This window comes from Schistocerca cancellata, chromosome 5, assembly GCF_023864275.1.
Source record: "Schistocerca cancellata isolate TAMUIC-IGC-003103 chromosome 5, iqSchCanc2.1, whole genome shotgun sequence".
NCBI classification, from domain to species: domain Eukaryota; kingdom Metazoa; phylum Arthropoda; class Insecta; order Orthoptera; family Acrididae; genus Schistocerca; species Schistocerca cancellata.
The window spans coordinates 197,745,141-197,769,298 of NC_064630.1; the positions used below are offsets into that span (position 1 = coordinate 197,745,141).

A 24,158-nucleotide genomic window follows, 5' to 3' on the forward strand; every position below is an offset into this window, starting at 1 on the left:
GGGTGCTTGCCATGTAGTGTTTTCTTTTTCCAATTTACTTTCTTCCTATCTGTTGATGTTATGTGATCTAAAGGGTTGTAGAAGTGGTTATGAAATTGCAATGGTGTAGCCGATGTATTTATATGAGTGATTGCTTTGTGTATTTTGCTAGTTTCTGCTCATTCTAGAAAGAATTTTCTTAAATTGTCTACCTGTCCATAATGTAGGTTTTTTATGTCGATAAATCCCCTTCCTACTTCCTTTCTGGTTAATATGAATCTTTCTGTTGCTGAATGTATGTGATGTATTCTATATTTGTGGCATTGTGATCATGTAAGTGTATTGAATGCTTCTAGGTCTGTGTTACTCCATATCACTACTCCAAATGAGTAGGTCAATATTGGTATAGCATAGGTATTTATAGCTTTTGTCTTGTTTCTTGCTGTCAATTCTGTTTTCAGTATTTTTGTTAATCTTTGTTTATATTTTTCTTTTAGTTCTTCTTTAATATTTGTATTATCTATTCCTATTTTTTGTCTGTATCCTAGATATTTATAGGCATCTGTTTTTTCCATCGCTTCTATGCAGTCGCTGTGGTTAACCAATATGTAATCTTCTTGTTTAGTGTGTTTTCCCTTGACTATGCTATTTTTCTTACATTTGTCTGTTCCAAAAGCCATATTTATATCATTGCTGAATATTTCTGTTATTTTTAGTAATTGGTTGAGTTGTTGATTTGTTGCTGTTGTTGTTTTAGATCATCCATGTATAACAAATGTGTGCTTTCATGTTGGTATGTTCCAGTAATATTGTATCCATAATTTGTATTATTTAGCATGTTGGATAGTGGGTTCAGAGCAAGGCAGAACCAGAAAGGACTTAATGATTCTCCTTGGTATATTCCACGCGTAATCTGTATTGGCTGTGATGTGACATTATTTGAATTTGTTTGGATATTAAGTGTTGTTTTCCAATTTTTCATTACTATGTTTAGGAACTGTATCAATTTAGGATCTACTTTGTATATTTCCAATATTTGTAGTAACCATGAGTGGGGTACACTATCGAAAGCTTTTCAGTAATCAATGTATGCGTAGTGTAGCGACCTTTGTTTGGTTTTAGCTTGATATGTTACCTCTGCATCTATTATCAGTTGCTCTTTACATCCTCGTGCTCCTTTGCAACAGCCTTTTCGTTCTTCATTTATAATTTTGTTCTGTGTTGTATGTGTCATTAATTTCTGTGTAATGACTGAAGTTAATATTTTGTGTATTGTTGGTAGGCATGTTATGGGGCGATATTTTGCTGGATTTGCTGTGTCTGCTTGATCTTTAAGTTTCAGATAAGTTATTCCATGTGTAAGTGTATCAGGGAATGTGTATGGGTCTGCAATGTAACTGTTAAATAATTTTGTTAGATGTGAATGTGTTGAGGTGAACTTCTTTAGCCAGAAATTTGGTATTTTATCTTTTCCAGGGGCTTTCCAATTGTGCGTAGAATTAATTGCTCGGGTGACTTCATGTTGCAAAATTATCACTTCAGGCATTTGTGGTATCATCTTGTATGTGTCTGTTTCTGCTTGTATCCACCATGCATGCCTGTTATGTTGTACCGGGTTTGACCATATGTTGCTCCAGAAGTGTTCCATGTCTGTTATGTTTGGTGGGTTGTCTATTTTAATGTGTGTGTTATCTATTGTCTGATAAAATTTCTTTTGGTTTGTGTTGAATGTTTGGTTTTGTTTCCTTCTATTTTCACTTTTTTTGTATCTTCTAAGTCGTTTGGCCAATGCTTGTAATTTTTGCTTCTTTTCATCTAATTGCTCTATCGCTTCTTGTGAGATTTTACCTAACCTTTTTTGTTTTTTGTCTGATATTTCATTTCTTATAAATTGTGTTAGCTGTCCAATGTCTTTTCTCAGTTTTTCTATTCTGATCTGGAGCCTATGTTGCCATGCTGGTTTTGTGGGTTTCTTCTGTGTGTTGGTTGGTTCTGATCTCTGCCTAGTGTGTATATTTAGTGTAGTGAGTGCTGCTATATAAACCAGTAGTTGTAACTCTTCCATAGTTGTATTTTCATTTATTTTGTTGTGTATGATTGTGTTGATAGTTGTTATTGTTGTTTCGAATTGTGGGTTACTTGGTGGTCTATGCAAGAATGGTCTAATGTCTGTATTTGTGTCTTTGTATTCTATATATGTTAGCTGAAATTTTTCTTCTATATCTAACGTGTGTGTCACTTCGTGTTCTATTTGTGCTTGTTCTGGTGGCTGTCTTAAGATTTCGTTTTCCTCTGATTGTTTAATTGATGCATGTTGTTCTTTGTTTGTTTGCTCTGGGATGTTTGACTCCATTACTGTATTTTCTTCTTTTTCTGATTGCACATTATTTTGTTCCAGTATTTGTTGTACTTGTTGTTTGATGTTTTCTAATTCTGACTGGGGTATCCTGTTATTTTTTATTATTACACAGATCTGATCAGCTAGTCGTTGTTCTGTTAAAAATTTTAATTCTGGGTATCTGGTAATAAATTTTGTGTATACTTGTGATCTGTATCCAGTTGTGTTGGTTCCTAAGTTTGTTGCTTGGTAATAACAGAACATGAGGTGTCGATTAACTTCATCTGACCATCTCATCCTCTGTCTTTGTTTTCCTTCTAGGGTGGTTGCAGGAAGCATATCCTGTAAAACACCTCTATTTGGATTTAAATCATTTTCCGTGTGGCTAGCAGTGTCGTTCCATTGTGGATGGGCATAGGGTTCAAGCGTCGTCCCCGACCATGACAGCACTTGTTTGAGGCTTCATTAGTTCTGTCCTGAACCAACTAATCACACTAAAAGAGGGGTTAGCCCTATTAGTGGTTTGTTCTTTTCGTCGCCTTTTACGATTGGCAGAACATACCGAAGGCCTATTATTATTATTATTATTATTATTATTATTACTACTACTGTTACTTCTACTAGTATTAATATTATTATTACTGTTATCTCTGTTAGTGGCAGCAGCTGCAAGAGTGCAAGTACTACCTATATTAACTTTATTATTCATTTACTCACATTGCCACTTCAGACACTCAAATAATTTTCATATTACTTTTAATATTAAAATTGTTATTTCCTAGGTAACTATGATGTAAAAATGATGGTGTATGTGTGGTGAAAGCCTTGTCTGTTGTAAGAGAGGGTCTGGTGGCCATAATCAGATCAGGTTAATTAAATAAATAAATAAATTATAACCTCTGTGATTCCCTGTTGACAGGCAGAGAGCATGGTTTCTCTCAGGATGGCACAAGATGATTATACTGATCAAGAAATGGAGTTATTGGCAGACAAGAAAGATTTGAAGAGCCGTCTGAGGGATCAGGAACTGGCACATCAAGAAGAAATGAGAAATGTCAAACTGGTAGGGGGCTGTTTTGTTCATATTTTGATATCACTGATTTCGTGCTTCAGAGTTATTTGTTACTGCATTTGTAGATTGTGACCTCAGATTATAATCTGCACATTTTTGTTTCCATTTGCAGGAGCACAGTGAAGCGCTTAGTAAGGCAAGAGAAAAATTTGAGTCAGAAGCTCGAGAAATAGAAGCAAAGTATGAAAGAAAACTTGTTACCCAACGGAATGATATATGCATGAAGTATGACATGGAACTCAAAGAGCTGGAAGAAAGAAAAAACAAACACATTACAGAACTTATGAAAAATCATGAGAAAGCATTCTCTGAAATAAAGAGCTATTACAATGATATTACCTTAAATAATTTGACACTTATAGCAAGCCTTAAGGTATCGCTGTAATTTTATTTTTGTCCTTATAGGACAGAGTTACTAATATTAAGAAATTTTGGAAAAAACACACCATGTTAATTTGTGTGTGCATGCTGTGCGTAATGTACGGAGTTTAATTCCATGTAAGTGACCCAAATGGAGAATGTGTAACAATTATTGCAGGAACAAATGGAGGAAACAAAGGAACATGAAGACCGTATGGAAAAAGAGCTACGTGAACTTAAAAATGAAAACAAAAGATTAGTGCAACCTTTTGAAGAGGCTCAAGCTACTGTTGCAGATCTGACACGAAAAATGCAGACCTGTGAAAAGGACAAAGAATCTTTAATGGTAAGAGATAGAAAGGATTTAAGATTACATATAGTATATATTTTAAGAACATCTTACTGTGAAATTACTTGGCTTCATTATAATTTTTGGCATTGCAGAGATTTGAAGCTTACACTGATTTATTCTAAAATATACATTTAACCATGAATGGAATTCTGTTGGGGAGTGCAATACATTGTTTTTGTGGTCTTCAGTCCAAAGATGGGTATGACGAAACTCTCCAGGTTGCTCTATCCTGTGCAAGCCTCTTCATCTCTATACGTGCAACCTACATCCATTTGAATCTTCTTATTATATTCCTCTCTTGGTCTCCCTCTACAATTTTTGTTCCCTGATTTCCCTTCAATACTAAATTTATGATTCCTGATGTCTCAAAATGTGTGCTGTCAACTGATCCCTCTTTTGATCAGATGGTGCAGCAAAAGTCATTGCTCCCCAATTCTGTTCATTATCTCCATAATAGTTATGTGATCTGTCCACATAATCTTCAGAATTCCGTAGCACCACATTTCAAAAGCTTATAATTCTTGTCTGACTTATTATTGTCCACATTTCACATTCATACAAGGCTACATCTAGACAAGTAGCTTCAGAAAAGATTTTCTAACACTTAAATTTATCTTAGATGTTAAAAAATTTCTCTTTTTCAGAAATTATTTCCTTGGACTATAGCCAGTCTTCATTTTACATATTCACCACACTGAACATCATCAGTTAATTTGCTATCTAAAGTGGCAGAACACATCTACTACTTTTAGTGTCTTGTTTCCTAATACAGTTCCCCCAGAATATTCTGATTTAATTCAACAACATTACCCTTCTTTTATTTTTGTTGGTGTTCATATTATGTCCTCAGGGACCGATGACCGTAGCAGTCTGGTCCCTTTAACCCCCACAAACCAACCAACCAACCATATTATGTCCTCCTTTCATGACACTGTGCATCCAATTCAAATGCTCTTCCAAGTCCTATGCTATCTCTGACAGAATTACAGTTTCATCAGAGAACCTCAAAGTATTTGTTCTGCTCTCTGAACTTTTTTAATTCCTGCTCCAAATTTTTCTTTGGTTTTCTGTACTGCTTGCTGAATGTACAGATTTAATAACAACAGAGGTAGGCTATGACCCCACTCACTCTCCTTGCAACTGCTACTTCCCTCCATGCCCTTTGACTCTGTGTAACTGCTGTCTGGCTTCTGTACAAGTTATAAATAAACTTTCACTTTCTGTATTTTGAGAATTTCAGAGTACATTCCAACTAAGCTTTAAGTCTATAAATGATTAAAAAAATAGGTTTTTTTTCTTTAGTCCAACTTGTAAGGTAAGATGTAGGGTCAATGTTGTATTGCATCTTCCTACAGTTCTCCAGAACCCAAACTGATATTTCATGAGGGGGCTTTTACCAGCTTTTCCATTCTTCTATAAATAATTCATGTCAGTATTTTGCAACTAAGACTCGTTAAACTGGAAGTTTAATATTGATACCTGTCAGCACCTGATGTCTTTGGAATTTGAATTATTACATTCTTCTTGGTGTCTGAAGGTATTTCACCTGCCTCATATATCTTGCACACCAAATACAATAGTTTTGTCATGATTAGCTTTTCCAATGATATCAGTAGTTCTGAGGGAATGCCATCCACTTCTGTTGCCTTGTTTCAATGTGTTCTGTCAAATTCCTCCTGCATTATCACATCTCCCGTATCATCTTCATCTACTCCTTCTTGTGCAACTTTGTACTGACACAATATCAGAAGTAACACCAATTAAGTTTCATTCTGCTTCCACATGAAGAGATTCACAATAACGCCAACGGAAGTATGGAATGGTACAAAGTCTCAGAACTGCAGAACACATCAATATACAGTCTCATAGGTGAGCATGAATAAGTAAGTAGACATACCTGAGGCTGAGGGCCCAGCACACCTGGCTTATATTGGGTTGTTGTGCTCACAGCATAGAACTTGCTGCACTGACTGTCCAGCTGTGGAGGCACTTTTGTATCATGCACTGTTGGATTATGCACACTCATGCTCCAGGGTTACAACACTCCTTCCCCCTTGGGGAAAAGTGTTCACTATGGAGATGTCAATGTCTTCATCAGTAGGTGACAACTATTGGAGAGGGGGCATGCTGGCATTGGAGAATATGGTCTGAAATGGCACAGGTGTGGACAGGCATTGCCACTTCTGTGTGAGAGGCCATATGGGAGCACTGGTGCTGTATCCACGTCCATGCAGACACTTGGCAATACAAGGCAGATCCCATCAGGTGGCTGGGCATTGGCTAGAGAAGACAAAGTAGCGTATGGCACTGGCGACTGTGAAGCAGCTCCGTAGCACTATGGTCGCTGGCTGGAGTGAATCTATATGAGCTCAAGAACCTACCGAGGGCTTCCTTGGGAGAAGATTCAGTGCTGTATTTTTTTATCTGGGTTTTGAATGTCTGGACCAGCCACTCCACCTCTCCATTGGACTGAGGATGAAAGGGAGGGGCCGTAACATACTGGATGCCACTCTTTGTACAAAAATCTTAAAAATCTTGAGACACAAAGTGTGGGCCTTTGTTCACTAAAGCATATACAACAGTCCTTCTGAGAAAAATATCTTTGAGAGTTCTGTGACCTTAGCTGCTGTGGACGTGGATGGGCAACAAACCAAATCAGGAAATTTTGAGAAAGCATCAACTACTAAACTACTACAAGCCAAAAGGAGAAATAGACTGAAAAAATCAGCATGAATACCTGCAGAGGTGCACTGGGGGAGGGGGGGGGGGGGGGGTGGCCATGGGAAAAGAGAGGCCTATGGTGCCTCCTGATGGATGGTGCACTGTGGACAGGCTGTCACAATGTGTGTGATCTGATTATCAGCACCAGGCCAAAACACATGGCAGTGGGTCAGCAGTTATGTTGTGAGAGACACCCCAATGTTCCAGGTGGAGAACTTGCATGACGTCATGCTGCGGTGTGGATGGGATCACTATCCTGGCTGCCTACTCTTTTTGTGAATTGTGTCTTATTTGTCTCATAACATACATGTTTGATTCAGATACAGGATAAATGTCAAAATTGCAGTAAAATCTCACCATGAACACATAACAGCTGACATTAACAAACAGCATCATAATACAGGGTTATTACAAATGATTGCAGCGATTTCACAGCTCTACCATAACTTTATTATTTGAGATATTTTCACAATGCTTTGCACACACATATAAATACTCAAAAAGTTTTTTTAGGCATTCACAAATGTTCGATATGTGCCCCTTTAGTGATTCGGCAGACATCAAGCCGATAATCAAGTTCCTCCCACACTCGGCGCAGCATGTCCCCATCAATGAGTTCGAAAGCATTGTTGATGCGAGCTCGCAGTTCTGGCACGTTTCTTGGAAGAGGAGGTTTAAACACTGAATCTTTCACATAACCCCACAGAAAGAAATCGCATGGGGTTAAGTCGGGAGAGCGTGGAGGCCATGACATGAATTGCTGATCATGATCTCCACCACCACCGATCCATCGGTTTTCCAATCTCCTGTTTAAGAAATGCCGAACATCGTGATGGAAGTGCGGTGGAGCACCATCCTGTTGAAAGATGAAGTCGGCGCTGTCGGTCTCCAGTTATGGCATGAGCCAATTTTCCAGCATGTCCAGATACACGTGTCCTGTAACGTTTCTTTCACAGAAGAAAAAGGGGCAGTAAACTTTAAACCGTGAGATTGCACAAAACACGTTAAGTTTTGGTGAATTGCGAATTTGCTGCACGAATGCGTGAGGATTCTCTACCACCCAGATTGTGTCTGTTGACTTCACCATTAAGAAAAAATGTTGCTTCATCACTGAAAACAAGTTTCGCACTGAACGCATCCTCTTCCATGAGCTGTTGCAACCGCGCCGAAAATTCAAAGCATTTGACTTTGTCATCGAGTGTCAGGGCTTGTAGCAATTGTAAATGGTAAGGCTTCTGCTTTAGCCTTTTCCGTAAGATTTTCCACACCGTTGGCTGTGGTACGTTTAGCTCCCTGCTTGCTTTATTCGTCGACTTCCGCGGGCTACGCGTGAAACTTGCCCGCAAGCGTTCAACCGTTTCTTCGGTCACTGCAGGCCGACCCGTTGATTTCCCCTTACAGAGGCATCCAGAAGCTTTAAACTGCGCATACCATGCCGAATGGAGTTAGCAGTTGGTGGATCTTTGTTGAACTTCGTCCTGAAGTGTCGTTGCACTGTTATGACTGACTGATGTGAGTGCATTTCAACGACGACATACGCTTTCTCGGCTCCTGTCGCCATTTTGTCTCACTGCGCTCTCGAGCGCTCTGGTGGCAGAAACCTGAAGTGCGGCTTCAGCCGAACAAAACTTTATGTGTTTTTCTACGTATCTGTAGTGTGTCGTGACCATATGTCAATGAATGGAGCTACAGTGAATTTATGAAATCGCTTCAATCATTTGTAATAGCCCTGTAATAATACAATTTTGTTATATTTACATACAGTAAAATCTAACACTTAATTACTCCTTGCTCTAATTATCATTTCATCTTCTATGAATTCCTCTACTGAATAGTAGCATTCCTCCCACAGAATCTGCTGTAGCCTCATTTTTAAAATTTCTGGCTTCATAATAAATACGTTTTTGCCCATTAACTTTTTATACAGGGTGAGTCATTACCGCTGGATATATTTCATAAACCACATCAAATACTGACAAATCGATTCCACAGACCGAACGTGAGGAGAGGGGCTAGTGTAATTGGTTAATACAAACCATAAAAAAATGCACGGAAGTATGTTTTTTAACACAAACCTACATTTTTTAAATGGAACCCCATTAGTTTTGTTAGCACATCTGAACATATAAACAAATGTGTAATCAGTGCCATTTGTTGCATTGTAAAATGTTAATTACATCTGGAGATATTGTAACCTAAAGTTGACACTTGAGTACCATTCCTCCGCTGTTCGATCGTGTGTATCGGGGAGCACCGAATTACGTAGGGATCCAAAGGGAACGATGATGAACCTTAGGTACTGAAGAGACTGGAACAGCACATTACGTCCACATGCTAACACCTTTTTATTGGTCTTTTTCACTGACGCACATGTACATTACCATGAGGGGTGAGATACACGTACACACGTGGTTTCCGTTTTCAATTACGGAGTGGAATAGAGTGTGTCCCGACATGTCAGGCCAATAGATGTTCAGTCAATGTGGTGGCCATCATTTGCTGCACACAATTGCAATCTCTGGCGTAATGAATGTCGTACACACCACAGTACATCTGGTGTAATGTCGCCGCAGGCTGCCACAATACATTGTTTCATATTCTCTGGGGTTGTAGGCACATCATGGTACACATTCTCCTTTAACGTACCCCACATAAAGAAGTTCAGAGGTGTAAGATCAGGAGAAGGGGCTGGCCAATTTATGCGTCCTCCACGTCCTATGAAACACCCGTCGAACATCCTGTCAAGGGTCAGCCTAGTGTTAATTGCGCATTGTGCAGGTGCACCATCATGCTGATACCACATACGTCAACGCGTTTCCAGTGGGTCATTTTCGAGCAACGTTGACAGATCATTCTGTAGAAACGCAATGTATGTTGCAGCTGTTTGTTACAACACGCAACTAAATGTCGGAGGTTTCAAGTGTCAACTTTAGGTTACAATATCTCCGGATGTAATTAACATTTTACAATGCAACAAACGGCACTGATTACGTATTTGTTTATATGTTCAGATGTGCTAACAAAGCTAACGTGGTTCCATTTTAAAAAAACGTAGGTTTGTGTTAAAAAACATACTTCCGTGCATTTTTGTATGGTTTGTATTAAACAATTACACTAGCCCCTCTCCTCACGTTCGGTCTGTGGAATCGGTTCCTCAGTATTTGATGTGGTTTACGAAATATATCCAGTGCTAACGTTAGGTGACTCACCCTATGTATTGTCATCCCCATATAATGTGGAGTCTGTGCATATTATTTCAATTGGTGTGTGGGTAGCATAAAATTATTTTTATTTCTCATGTTATATATGTGTTTAAAATGATTCTCCTCAAATAATTTTTGACTGCTACGTAGGAAGATTATAATTTCATAAATGTATATGGAGGGAACAATTAAGATTTGTAGTTTCCAAAATAATGAGGCGACATGAATCTGTTTGCTGTGCAGTGTGCATGTATCTGACAATTTTCTTTTGCAGTTTCAGTATTTGAGACACACTACTTGAACTTTCCCAGAAAATTGCCCCATATCTAATGACAGATTCAAAATAACTATGATAAGCAATTTTTGTATACTCATGTCAGTGGATTTTGCTAGTATTTGCATTGAAAAGGCAAAACAGCATTGTTTATTGTATAGGAAGTCAGTATGTGTATTCCAGCTTAAGTTCTTGTCCACATTTAGTCCCAGGAATTTGACCATGTCAACTTCTTTCATAAGCTGATTGTTATGTTGTATTTTAAGCTTCACGCATTTTCAATATTTGGTTTTGAAATGTGCCATATGGGTTTTTGCAATGTTCAGTTTCAACCCATTTAACTGGAACCAGTTTTCCAGGGTATCCAGTGTGCTTACAATGGAGCTTGGAATTTTGTTGTCTAGTAACTTTTTCTGTTGTGTAAGTATTATGTTAGCCAATTTAGAGCATTTTCCTTAATCCCATATTTGTCTAATTTGTAGATAAGCAAGTCATGGTTCACAGAGTCAAATGCTTTCATGAGATCACAGAAGATACATGCAACTTTACTCCTCTGGTCCAGTGATTTGCATGTCTTTTCAATAAAGTTATTCACTGCATCCAGAGAGTTTTTTACTGGTTGGAATCCAGATTGGTTACTTATAATAATATCATTTTCACAACAATATTTTTGACCTGGTTTGCTACTTTCTCTAACACTTTTGACTGGACTGGAAGAACAGAAATAGGGCGATAGTTTTCCACGGCTTCCCTTGGAACTTTCTTGAACAGAGGTCTGACTTTGGCATACTTCAAAATATTGGTAAAGCATCCATCTTCAAAAGACTGGTTGAATATTTTAGTTATGGGAGGTGCTATTATGTTACACACTGTTTTAATCACATTAGTGTGTATCCCATCACACCCAGCAGAGTTTTTATTTTTTAATGACAATATAACATTTTTCACATCCTTTATTGTGACTTTTTTTAAATCCGTAAGATACTAGCTTCTTGGCTCAGTCCAAAGGGATTAACTTTACTCTGATACTCCGCTACATCAACATCTGACTTTGCCACATTTATGAAGAATTCATTTAAACAGTCTGATATTTGAGCTAGGTTTACAATGAAGCTGTCATCTACTTTAGTCCTTGACAGTAACACACTATCAAGAACTGGGAATGGTGGTGGAGAGCACATTAATTATGCAAAGAACCTGATCCTTGGCCTGGTAGTTTATTCAGCCAATCATTGTGGAAAAAGTGGAAAACTTGATGTAAGACAGAACCAGCCACGACAGCTGCCAAAATCTAAGAACTGGTAATGGGAAAACCATCCATGCTGTTTTTGGCTTTTTGTCTAAATGTAAATACAACATTTCATTCTGAGCAAATTTTGGATTGGGGTCAATTGGCAATTGAGAAAGAGCATCCGAATTAGTGTATTGGGATGTGAGTTGGAAATGAATCTCATAGTTATAGCATTGCAGATGATGGACTGCTTTGTCCAGTAAAGATGTTGAGAGATTGAAAAGAGAAACCAGAGGTTTATAATTCGTGATCAAATGAAATTTAGAACTGTATCATAACATGAGCCTTTTTGAGCACATACAAAATAGCAAGGGCTTCTTTTTCTAGTTGCCAGAAGTGCTGTTGCACCTGATTCAGAGTTTTGAAAGCATGCACACTGCCCCAAGGCTGTACTGGGAAGCACCTTTTGCCAAAATAAGATGTTGATCTGATTGGAAAGTAATCAAGTATGGTGCTGAGTGTGATTTGGATCTTTATAGGGTAAAAGCATGCTGTCAGGTGGGCAACCGGTGAAAAGGAACATTTTTATGTAAGACAGCATGAAGTGGATGGGCCAATGTGGCTGCATGAGGGAGATATTTATGGTAGTGCACAACCTTTCCAAGAAAGGCTTGTGTTTCTTTGACATTTGTGGATTTGTAGGACATAGCAAAGCTGGGCCATTCTGTGTACAGGAAGCCAATGCATACAGACTTATATCTGCATAGCCACAGCTTCCATCATCTGTCTCAGAAGAGAGCTATGCTGAATACTTTAGTACACAGAACCAGGACTATTTCCGACAAGGACTACCTCGGTCCCGAGATTAACCATTTGACGACTGTTTTCAAGAGAAATGGTTATTCTGCCGGTGAAATTAAATCAGTATTGTCCAAGAAAGTAAGACATGATTCCATCCATAAACAAGAAGAGGACCAACACATAGCACGGCTTCCATTTTGCGGTGCTACAACAAGCAGGATAGGCAGAGTCCTTAAGAGGCAAGGAATAAAACCAGTTTTCCGACCACCTAGGAAAATTAAGGATATGTTGAGACCAGTCAAAGATAGTCTCGGCTTAAGGGTGCTGGGAATTTGTAGTATTCCTTGCGAATGCGGCAAGAATTACGTGGGCCAGTCGGTAATAACCGTTGCCGACCGCTGCATCAAGCACCAGCGCCACCTGAAATACAGGTATTTGGAAAAATCTGCGGTGCCTGAGCATAGCCTGCTTAACAAGCATAAGATTTTATTTGAAGAAACGAGAGTAATAGCCCATGCATCGAATTACTGGGACTCTGTGATCCGGGAAGCAGTCGAAATTAGACTTAAAGCGATAATAACTTTAACAGAGACAATGGTTATGCACTTACAACACCTGGAAGAGTGCACTGGATAAAGAAAAATCGCAGAGGAAAACTTCCCGCACTTTACCTCCTGATTCAAGGGATGGCGCTGCAAGCAACGTGGGATAGAAACTACATCTATGGGAGTAGAGGGCACCACTTCACTATGCGCCATATTGCTGTTGCTATGGTGTATTCCAGCCAATCAGAAGCGGTCCTTTACATATAAAAGTGGGAGTCTCGCCAGTTCACGACAGTCAGTTTTAGCCCTGACATCGACCATGGAGGTAGTGGTCGAAAGCTTGGAGTTTTATTCTGAATTGATGTGGCATGTACACCGAGAGACTTTTATTCACAGCAAAGCTGTAATTGCATCAACATGCTAGCTTAAAGGCTTACTGCCAGCATACGAGATTTGAAAAATGAGATACATGATAGACAGCTGAAAAAAATGTTATTTGTCTGGATACATTTGAAACCAGCAGCTTGTTGCACCATGAACAAGGCACAAAGGTTCTGAAAACATTCATCTGTTGGGGGACAATATCGTTCAGGTAGTTAATGCACTCCGGCATGGAGGCCAAGGCCGTGAGTTGCTTCAAAATACATTTGAGAAAGGCAAGGGTGCTAGCCACATCAAATTGCAGGCACTAATATTGATATAACCTGAAAGGGGTATTCACTTCAAAGACGCATTTGAAATCATCATCCAGAGGCAGTTGTAAGTTAGTTTCTAACAAGACCATTTTCAAAAAATATTGGCCTCTGGAAAGCCATACTAAGAATTTATCCTGATGGGGTAAGGGATAGGTATCAATAACAGACTGTGAATTTACAGACATTTTAAAATCACCACAGAGCTGAATGTTGCTTTTAGGTTTTTTGATAATTAACAATGTAATAGACCATTCACTAGGAGAGAGAGGTGTGATAACATCCCAATATGTAAATTAATCTAGTTCCAATTTGACTTGCCGCCGTAATGCTATTGAGGCTGGGTGTGCACGAAAAAATGTAGTTGTGCCATCGGTTTCATTGTGATGTGAGCCTTGAAGTTGGTAACACACCCTGAACCTTCCAAAACCAGGGAGAAATGTTCTGAGCAGAGTGAATTCCGATGTTGGAGCAGTACTCGGTTGAATATCAGATGCACTTTGTGAGAAATAGAGAATGCAAAAATTTTTAAGGCGTATAACCCAAATAAATTTCAGTGTTGGCATCATCCACTACTAGGAAGATCAAAGGGCAAATAAATGCTTTTCACACTATGGAAGTAGAAAACTGTCCCAGAATGGGTATTTGTTGTTTGTTATACTCACCAACCAACAAGAGACACGGGATTATGCCAGTGACCCAAGATCCACATAGATTTGTGAATTTAACAAAGTCACTGCTTCACCCAAGTCGACTTGCTTTTTTGACTTAACACACACGGCTTGCCCATGTTGAGCAAAACATTAAGGGCATGACGGAAGAGGAGCACTGCTGCTGCTGCTTTGCACAGCGCTGCCCTATGCAGTGTGGTGGCTGCAGTTGCACGGCCATGATGTCGTCATCCCCCGTGAGTTGACTGACTGTGGCTGAGGAGGTGAGAAAGCAATAGCAGCTACTTCACACCAGGCTTCTATCTTTTGTCCCGCTGCCCTAGATATCTGTGAGAGAAGGATTTTCATATTGTGAAGCTTGTTCACAAACTCCCCTATCAAGTGCCAGATGTACTATTGCATCATGAACCATTGAATTTTTCTACAACTGCTGCGGTCACTTTTGTATAATGGTAGAAATCAATGCAAGCAGCAATAACCTGACTATGTGTGCAATGATAATTAGTGGGCAACTGACACACTTCATTAAATGAGAGACTAGCTGTACCTGAAGAGGGGCTAGGTGACACAAAAGGTGATAAGCATCAGGAGAAATCCATTACAAAAGTAAAGCCTTATACAAGTTGTGGTTGGCAATCCCTGAAGTTTGAAAATGTTGTGAAAGGCATTTTTCATAAGCATTCCAATCGTCTGCTGAATCATCTTAAGAAGGAAATGGTAGAGGTTGAATCAACAGTGGTGGAACCTGGTATATCAGTGAGGCTGCCAAATTGTTTGGCTGTATATAAAACTAAGAAATAAATGTGCTCGATAGAATACCACACTTACTGCCCAGTATCTTGTAATGCTGAACAGACATAATATCAGCAGTAACACCAACCAAGTTTTATTCTACATCCACATAAAGAGATTCACAACAACACTGAATGAAGTATAGGACAATACAAAGTCTCATAACTATAGAACACATCAGTATACAGTCTTGTAGGTGAGCATACAATAAGTAAGTAAATGTAAGTGAGGTTGAGAATTTGGCATTCGTGGCTTATATTGGGCTGTTGTGCACATGCACACTGTTCGCTGCACTGTCTGCCCAGGTTGCAAAGGTGACCTCTCTGTGCCAGCCATGGAGGCACTTGTATTGCATGCTGTTTGATTACATGTGCTCATGCTACAGGGTTAGAACATCCTCTTCCTTGTGTATAATATTGTCTTCAAGTTAATTTTACTTGTATAGTCCCTCAATTTTTCTTCCACCTTTCAGGTTTCCCTTCTTTGCTTAGTAATGGCTTTCAATCTGAGCTCTTCATGTTCATAATCTCCTTTTATTTTGTCAAAAGGTCTCCTTAATTTTTGAATAAGTGGTATCTATCTTACCCCTAGCTATAGATGCGTCTATGATCTTCTAAGGTATGGCTACCTATATAGTTGAGGTATGCAACCTAGCCCATCTCAGCAAGGTCTGTGGTTTATTACAAAAATACTATTGTATAATCTTAGGTTTTGTGAAAAGTATTAAAACTAAAATACTAAAATTAGCACATGAGAATTTTTGAAAAGACATAGAATAACAGGGAATAAAAACACCGTACAGTGTATATGGTAACATAGAAACAACATGGAAAGCATAGATCATTACTCACCACATAGAGGTGGTGCTGAGTTGCAATCAGGCACAATCAAAAAGAATACTAGAAATATTTCACTTTTCAGACAAAGCCCTTCATCAGAAGTAGAAAACTCACACAGATTCATAGAACAACAAATAATGCACAGCATGCCACTGTATCTGGGCAGTAAGGCCTAAAAACAACTGTGTCCATCATGAGCAACAATCTAGCCGGGGTGGGTAGTAGGGGTAAGGAAGAGCCATGTGACGAGGAGGAGAGATAACGGCAGGGTGGACGAAAAGACACTAGAGGTGCCTTTGGGATTGTACAGGGATGTGATGCAGATGTAATAAGGCTGCTAAGTGTAGCATTGGAAGGCTGTGGTGGGGTGATGGAGGAGGAGTGGGAAAGGGATATGAGAGAAGCAGAGAAGAGAAAATGGTCATTTAAGTGTTTTGGCTGAATAGAAAGCATACACTATGTGATCAAAAGTATCTGGACACCCGCTAAAACATATGTTTTTCATATTAGGTGCATTGTGCTGCCACCTACTGCCAAGTACTCCATATCAGTGACCTCAGTAGTCAGTAAGAGAGCAGATTGGGGCACTCCGTGGAACTCATGGACTTCGAACTTGATCAGGTGATTGTGTGTCACTTATGTCATACGTCTGTACGTGAGATTTCCACACTCCTAAACACCCCTAGGTCCACTGTTTCTGATGTGATAGTGAAGTGGAAACGTGAAGGGATGCGTACAGCATAAAGCATACAGCCCGACCTAGTCTGTTGACTGACAGAGACTGCCGACAGTTGAAGAGGGCCCTAATGTGTAATAGCCAGACATCTATCCAGACCATCACACAGCAGTTCCAAGCTGCATCAGGATCCACTGCAAGTACTATGACAGTTAGGTGGGAGGTGAGAAAACTTGGATTTTATGGTCGAGCAACTGCTCATAACCCACTCATGAATGCCTGATGAACGTCCTCTGCCAGCGTGTGTAGTACCAACAGTAAAATTCAGAGTGGTGGTGTTATGGTGATATTGTGTTTTTCATGGAGGGGGCTTGCACCCCTTGTTGTTTTGTATGGCACTATCACATCACAGGCCTACATTGCTGTTTTAAGCACCTTCTTGCTTCCCAGTGTTGAAGAGCAATTCAGGGATGGCGATTGCATCTTTCAACACACTCGAGTACCTGTTCATAATACATGGCCTGTGGCAGAGTGGTTACATGACAATAACATCCCTGTAATGGACTGTCCTGCACAGAGTCCTTATCTGAATCCTATAGAACACTTTTGCTTTGTTTTGGAATGATGACTTCATGCCAGGCCTCATCGACCAACATCAATACCTGTCCTCAGTGCAGCACTCCATGAAGAATGGGCCACCATTCCCCAAGAAACCTTCCAGCACTGCGAGAGTGGAAGCTGTCATCAAAGCTAAGGGTAGGCCAACACCATATTTAATTCCTCCATTGCCAATGGAGGATGTGAAGAACTTGTAAGTCATTTTCAGCCAGGTGTCCAGATACTTTTGATCACATAATGTATGTAGCACAGCATTGGGAACGGGCAAGGGAATAGGCAGTAGATGAGTGGAGGACAGGACTGGCAAAGATTGAGACCAGGAGAGGGGTGGGGTTGGGGGAGGTTAATGGGAACAAATGATATGTTGCAGTGCAATGCAGTGAAGCTCATGTTGGTGGGAATAATCCAGATGGCACGAGCTGTGAGGCAGGCATTAAGTGAAGCAATTCTTGTCGCGTGGCATCTTCAGCAACTGGATGGTTCAACTCTCTCTTGGACACAGTTTTGTGGTGGCAATTCATGCAAACAGATAGTTTGTTACTAGTCATGCCCACATAAAATGCGATGCAGTGGTTGCAGCTAAGTCGGTATATCATATTGCTGCTTTCAAAGGTGGCCTGCTTTTAATGGACTAGTAGGTGCCACTCACAGGACTGAGTAGGTGTGGTAGTGGGAGGATGTATGTGACAGTTCTTGTACCTGGTCCTCTTACAGGGATATGAGGGAAGGGCAAGGCATTGCGAGCAGAGGTGAAAAAGGGATGAAAAGGATATTTCGTAGATTGGATAGATGACAGAATGCCACTGAGGGATGGGTGGGGAGGAAATTTCTCATTTCAGTGCAGGATGAAAGGTAGTTGAAACCGTGGCGAAGAATGTGATTCAGTTGCTCCAGTCCTGGGTGGCACTGAGTCAAGAGAGTTCTCTCTTATGGCCAAACAATGAGTATGTGAGAGATGGTAGCTGAGTGGTGAGATAACATATGGTAGATCCGTTTCTGGAAAAGGTTGGGAAAGTAATTTCAGTCTGTGAAGACCTCAGTGGAACCTGTGGAATACTTGGAGAAGGACTGCTTATCACTACAGATTGATGATAACAGGTGGCTGGAGTTATAGAAGGGACAAGGGATTTCTTGGTGTGGAACTGGCGGCAGCTGTTGAAATGGAGGTATTGTTGGCACTTGATAAGTTTGATGTGAACACACTTGAGACAGAGGTTGACATCAAGGAAGTGGCTTGTTGATCTGACAAGGACCAGATGAAGTGAATGGGGGAGTTGCTGAGATTCTGGAGGAATATGGATTGCATGTCCTCATCTTCAGTCTAGACCATAAAGATGTCATCAGTGAATCCGTCGCTGGTGAGAAGTTCAGTATTCATGGTGGTTAGGAAGAATTCTTCTATGTGACCCATGAACGGGTTAGTAGATTAGCATAGGGTGGTGCTGATGGGTACCTATTGTTGTATCATGGATTTGTTTTTAGGTGACTTCAAAGAAATGAGGATATAGTTGGACCAGGAAGGAGGCTGTAGGTCTGGAGACAGTTGGATGTTGTTTTACTTTTAGTTTTATCACCTTAAAGGTATTTTACAGACTGCCTCATCTTTTTTTTTTTTTTTTTTTTAAGTGATCAGCCAGTCACTTATCCCTGTGCTGTTATCTTAGTTCATCTGCATTTTCTTTACATTTTAATCACATGTATAGCACCTTCCATCCTTTCTCCATTGTCTTATCATGTGTGAGATGTAGTGATTGTGAGATGTGTGATGAGATGGGAATGAGTGAGTGAGTGAATGTCTTTTTGTAGGTTTACTCCTCACAGTGTGACAACAGTTTTGTCCCTTTTATCCACATTTGTTTCTTTTAATATTTGTAAGGCCACTGACTGTTGAGCATGCTTAAGCCCCAAGCATGTGCACGCACGCACGCACGCACGCACGCACACACACACACACACACACACACACACACACACACACACACACAGAGAGAGAGAGAGAGAGAGAGAGAGAGAGAGAGAGAGAGAGAGAGAGAAAGAGAGAGAGAGAGAGAGAGAGAGAGAGAGAGAGAGTTCAGTAGTAGCGGAAAGATCATAAACATTGGGGATATTGGAGATCTTAATGTCGAGGGCAGTGGCATTGGCAGTGGCAAGCATGGTGCCAAGTGGCAAAAGAGCAGGAATTGTGGAGAGTTGGTGTCTTTATGGGATATAAACAAAGGTGTTTGTCCACAAGAGTAGAGACTCTGTCTGTCGAGGCATAGTAGCCAGCCACAATGGTAGCATCCTAGGTGGTTCGGTTTATGCCTCCCTTTAGTGGGTTAGGAAATGCCAGAGATAGGACTGGAGTAAGTGGTAGTGGGAGGATATGTTGAAGAGGTCATGCATCTGTGTCTGTTGCAGGGGTAAGAGCCATGAGGGTAGGAGTCCTCAGCCCAAAAAGCTACCTACCTCAACGTAGCCTCAAACTCAAGGATAGCTAGGTCATTCCTTTGTCCACATCAAATCTACAAACCACCAACGACAACTGCTATCAATTCCACACCAAAAAGTCCCTTCCATACAGCCTAGCCACATATTGTCATCACATCTGTTGTGGTGAGCAGTCCCTCTACAAATATGCCAAGGGTTTTATGGGGCCTTCAGAGACCAAAAGTTCTCTGCCAGTCTTGTCCAGAAACAGATCTCATATGCCTTGTCTCACCAGTCACCTATCATCCCTCCCATATCCACTGCCCTGCCACAATGAGACTGGAACAACTAAATCACATTCTCCATCAGGGTTTGCTGTCTTTCATCCTACCCTGAAATCAAAAATATACTCCCTAGTCTCCCACAGTGCTATTCTGCCACCCACTCAACCTGAACAATATCATTGTATGTCCATATTCCACCCCTGCTTCCAACCCCATGCCTCATTGTTCATATTCCCATAATAGACTCAGATGCATCATCCAAGGCAGCGCAACCTGTGAAACCTGCCATGTGATCTACCAACTTAGCTGTAACCACTGTGCCACATTCTGCTTGGGCATGAATGCTGACAGGCTGTCTATTTGCATGAATTGCTGACTGTGGACAAGAGACAGCTGGACCACCCAGTTGCTGAACATTCTGCCCAATATGGTATGCTTCACTTCAATGACTGCTTCACAGCCTATGCTATCTGGAATCTTTCCACTAACACCAGTTTTTTCTGAATTGCACAGGTGGGAAATCTCCCTATAGCATATTCTTCATTCCTGTAAACCCCCCCCCCTCCCCCCATCCCCCCCCCCCCCCCCCCCAGGTGTCCACTTCCTCAAGTCCCTGCCCTCCACATGCCTATTCTTTTTTACCCTGCTTCCACTTCAGTACTACACACACCTTCTGCCCTGAGGATGCACTTACAAAGTCCATTCCTCTTTGCTACTTCTCTCCTCGCTCTTCCCCCTCCCCTTTCTCCCCCCTCCCTCCCCTCCAGCATAGCTTCTTGGTGTTGTACTTAGCAGTCCTATCCTGCCCCCGTCACATCTCTGCACATTTCTAAAGACAACACTAGCATATTTCACCACTGCTATCCCATTATCCCTCCACCTCCCTGCCCTATGGCTCTTCCTTACATTCAGTATACACCCCAGCTAGATTGCTGCTCATGTCAGATGCAGTCACAGTCAGGTCTTAGCACCCAGAGACAGTGGTCATGTATGTGTGAGTTTTTGTTGTGTGAATGTGTGGGAGTTTTCTATATCTGATGAAGGATTTTGTTCGAAAGTTGAAATATTTCTAGCATTCTTTTTCATTGTGCCTGTCAGTGTCTCAATGCCCCGTCTGTGTGGTGAGGAGCAATCTATCCTTTCCATACTGCCGTTATTCCATCCTGGACTTTTTAGTGTTTGCATGGGAAATAATGTCCACATAGAATAAGAAAAGTTTCTTTTTACAGTCGGGTGTCACCCTACTGTTTACAATGATAACTAGTTTTATTCAGTATCGGAACATATTCAGATCATAGAAACCAGTAATTTTCAACTTCTGTGTGCATTATCACAATTAAGGTGGTGTCTCATGGATGCTGAAACTGCAACTACTATATTCTGAAGATGTTCTGAAATTGTGTGAAACTGGTAAATAGTGGACAATTTTATATTGTAATAAAAGATTTTTCACAATTCTGTTGCTGTTCATTTCTGATCTTGACAGTATGTCAAGTTTTTATGAAATGAAAACAGGCTTTTCACATCTGTACCATGCAGAAACAGTTTTATTCCCGACTGACAACAGCCAGGCCTTCTACTTCTTACAGTAATTTCACAGGTGTAAGTGGAACAGCGACACTCATTTAAAGGAATGGAAATTCCACTCAAGTAAAACTGAATACATCCAACTTTTAAATTTGGCTGTGTATTAGTAACAAAACAAATTTTGTGAAAGCTTATTGTTTCCATTTAAAATATTTGGTAAATGCTTCTGTGATGTTGATGACGTTTGTTTTGTGGGGCGCTCAACTGCATGGTCATTAGCGCTCGTACAAACTCCCAAGTTTTTCAGAGTCCAATTGGTTTCACAGTCCAATCTAGCCACTGTCACGAATGATGAGGATGATGACGAAATGATGAGGACAACATGAACACCCAGTCCCCAGGCAGAGAAAATCCACAACCCGGCTGGGAATTGAACCTGGGACCCAATGATCCATAGGTAGCAATGCTAGCCACTAGACCACGAGCTGCAGACAAAAAAAAAAAAAATGCTTCTGTGGTGATATGGAAGGATTCAGGATACTGTGAGAAATAACCTCCTCCATTTCTTGAAGATAATTCAAATGATAATGGTGATGTTCCCAAGGTACCATGAAATATATTTCTTTTTAAGTATTACACATTTTCATCGTGCTTCTCACTTGTTTCCTTGGGAGGTTTGCTGACTTCATCTCATATGGGAAGATAATCTTCAAAATGAATAAAATCATCAATAAATGAATGATTACACTTTTATATTAATCAGATCTTCAAGAGTTATTTTTATCTTTCCAGTTTCTGTTTGGAAATTGGTATTGTGAAACTTCCTGGCAGATTAAAACTGTGTGCCGGACCGAGACTCGAACTCGGGACCTTTGCCTTTCGCGGGCATGTGCTCTACCAACTGAGCTACCCACGCACAACTCACGCCCTGTCCTCACAGCTTTACTTCTGCGAGTACCTCGTCTCCTACCTTCCAAACTTAACAGAAGCTCTCCTGCGAAACCTTGCAGAACTAGCACTCCTGAAAGAAAGGATACTGCGGAGACATGGCTTAGCCACAGCCTAGGGGATGTTTCCAGAATGAGATTTTCACTCTGAAGCTGAGTATGCGCTGATATGAAATTTCTTGGTAGATTAAAACTGTGCGCCAGACCGAGACTCGAACTCGGGACCTTTGCCTTTCGCGGGCAAGTGCTCACCAACTGAGCTACCCAAGCACGACTCACAGCCCGCCCTCACAGCTTTACTTCTGCCAGTACCTCGCCTCCTACCATCCAAACTTTACAGAAGCTCTCCTGCGAACCTTGCAGAACTAGCACTCCTGAAAGAAAGGATATTGCGGAGACATGGCTTAGCCACAGCCTGGGGGATGTTTCCAGAATGAGATTTTCACTCTGCAGCTGAGTATGTGCTGACCTGAAACTTCCTGGCAGATTAAAACTGTGTGCTGGACCGAGACTCGAACTCGGGACCTTTGCCTTTCACGGGCAAATCTGCCAGGAAGTTTCATATCAGCGCATACTCCACTGCAGAGTGAAAATATCATTCTGGAAACATCCCCTAGGCTGTGGCTACGCCATGTCTCTGCAATATCCTTTCTTTCAGGAGTGCTAGTTCTGCAAGGTTTCGCAGGAGAGCTTCTGTTAAGTTTGGAAGGTAGGAGACAAGGTACTGGCAGAAGTAAAGCTGTGAGGACAGGGCGAGAGTTGTGCGTGGGTAGCTCAGTTGGTAGAGCACATGCCCGTGAAAGGCAAAGGTCCAAGGTTCGAGTCTCGGTCCGGCACACAGTTTTAATCTGCAGGGAAGTTTCATATCAGCGCATACTCCACTGCAGAATGAATATCTCATTCTGGAATTGGTATTGTGTTTATAATGATAAGCTAGTGTTAGCAAAAAACGGAAACCTTATAATTTGTGCTTTAATCTTTCTGTTAGCTGTATTTAGTCATTGCACTATGAATGTCCCCACTAACCTTTCTTTTTTTTGGGATTTTCTGTAAACTGGTTAGGAACTTTACTCAAGATTGGTTTGCACGAAGTCAACTGAAATTTATCCTTCCTAATTAGCACATTTCAAACACGCAGTGTGTCATTTAATTTTTTCTGAACATGTTTATTTCCTTACTCAACAAGCAATTTTGGAGAGAACATCCTAAATCTCTGTTAAAATGTTTTTGCATCATTCTCTTCAATGTTTTTCAGATTGCTTTTTCTTTCAACCCCTCCACAGTTTTGTTAGCAACTTCCTATTCCATATGATATATTTCATTAAAATGATATGTAATGTAAGGCATGTTTCTCAAGCAAGCCATTGTACAGGGTTTTTATAAATGAATATTGTTGTTGTAACACTTTATAATATTAATTATATTAAAATTACAGTCATAAATGATATGTCAAATGAAAGAGCAAGTAAAACAGTTTCACCAAGAACCTTATAAATGTTCAATGTGAGCACCATTTGTCACATGGCACACATCAAGTCTATAGCTGAGTTCTTCCCAAACATTGATCAGTGTGTCTTCAGTGATTTTAGCAACAGCTGCTTCAGTCCAGTTTCTTAATTCAGGGAGGTCTGCTGGTAGCAGAGGCACGTACACATGATCCTTGATGAAGCCCCAAAGGAAAAAAAATCGCATAGCGTTAGGTTGGGTGAATGAGGAGGCCATGCAAAGCAAGCCCTGTCAGTGGGCCCCTTGCGGCCTATCCAACGCTTGGGTACAGTGAAGTTCAACCAATCGCATACTTTGCCATGCCAGTCCTCACATTGAACA

At 40.6% G+C, this 24,158-nt stretch overlaps 1 protein-coding gene across 1 annotated transcript in view; it reads left to right on the plus strand.

Annotated features, from left to right (window-relative positions):
• LOC126187803 (dynein regulatory complex subunit 4) overlaps positions 1-24,158 on the plus strand; it is a 155,987-nt gene that overhangs the window by 68,629 nt on the left and 63,200 nt on the right. The window contains exons 6-8 of the mRNA XM_049929088.1: positions 3,237-3,380; positions 3,502-3,762; positions 3,928-4,095. Of these exons, the coding sequence (XP_049785045.1) occupies positions 3,237-3,380; positions 3,502-3,762; positions 3,928-4,095 (573 nt within the window). The remainder of the gene's footprint in view (positions 1-3,236; positions 3,381-3,501; positions 3,763-3,927; positions 4,096-24,158) is intronic.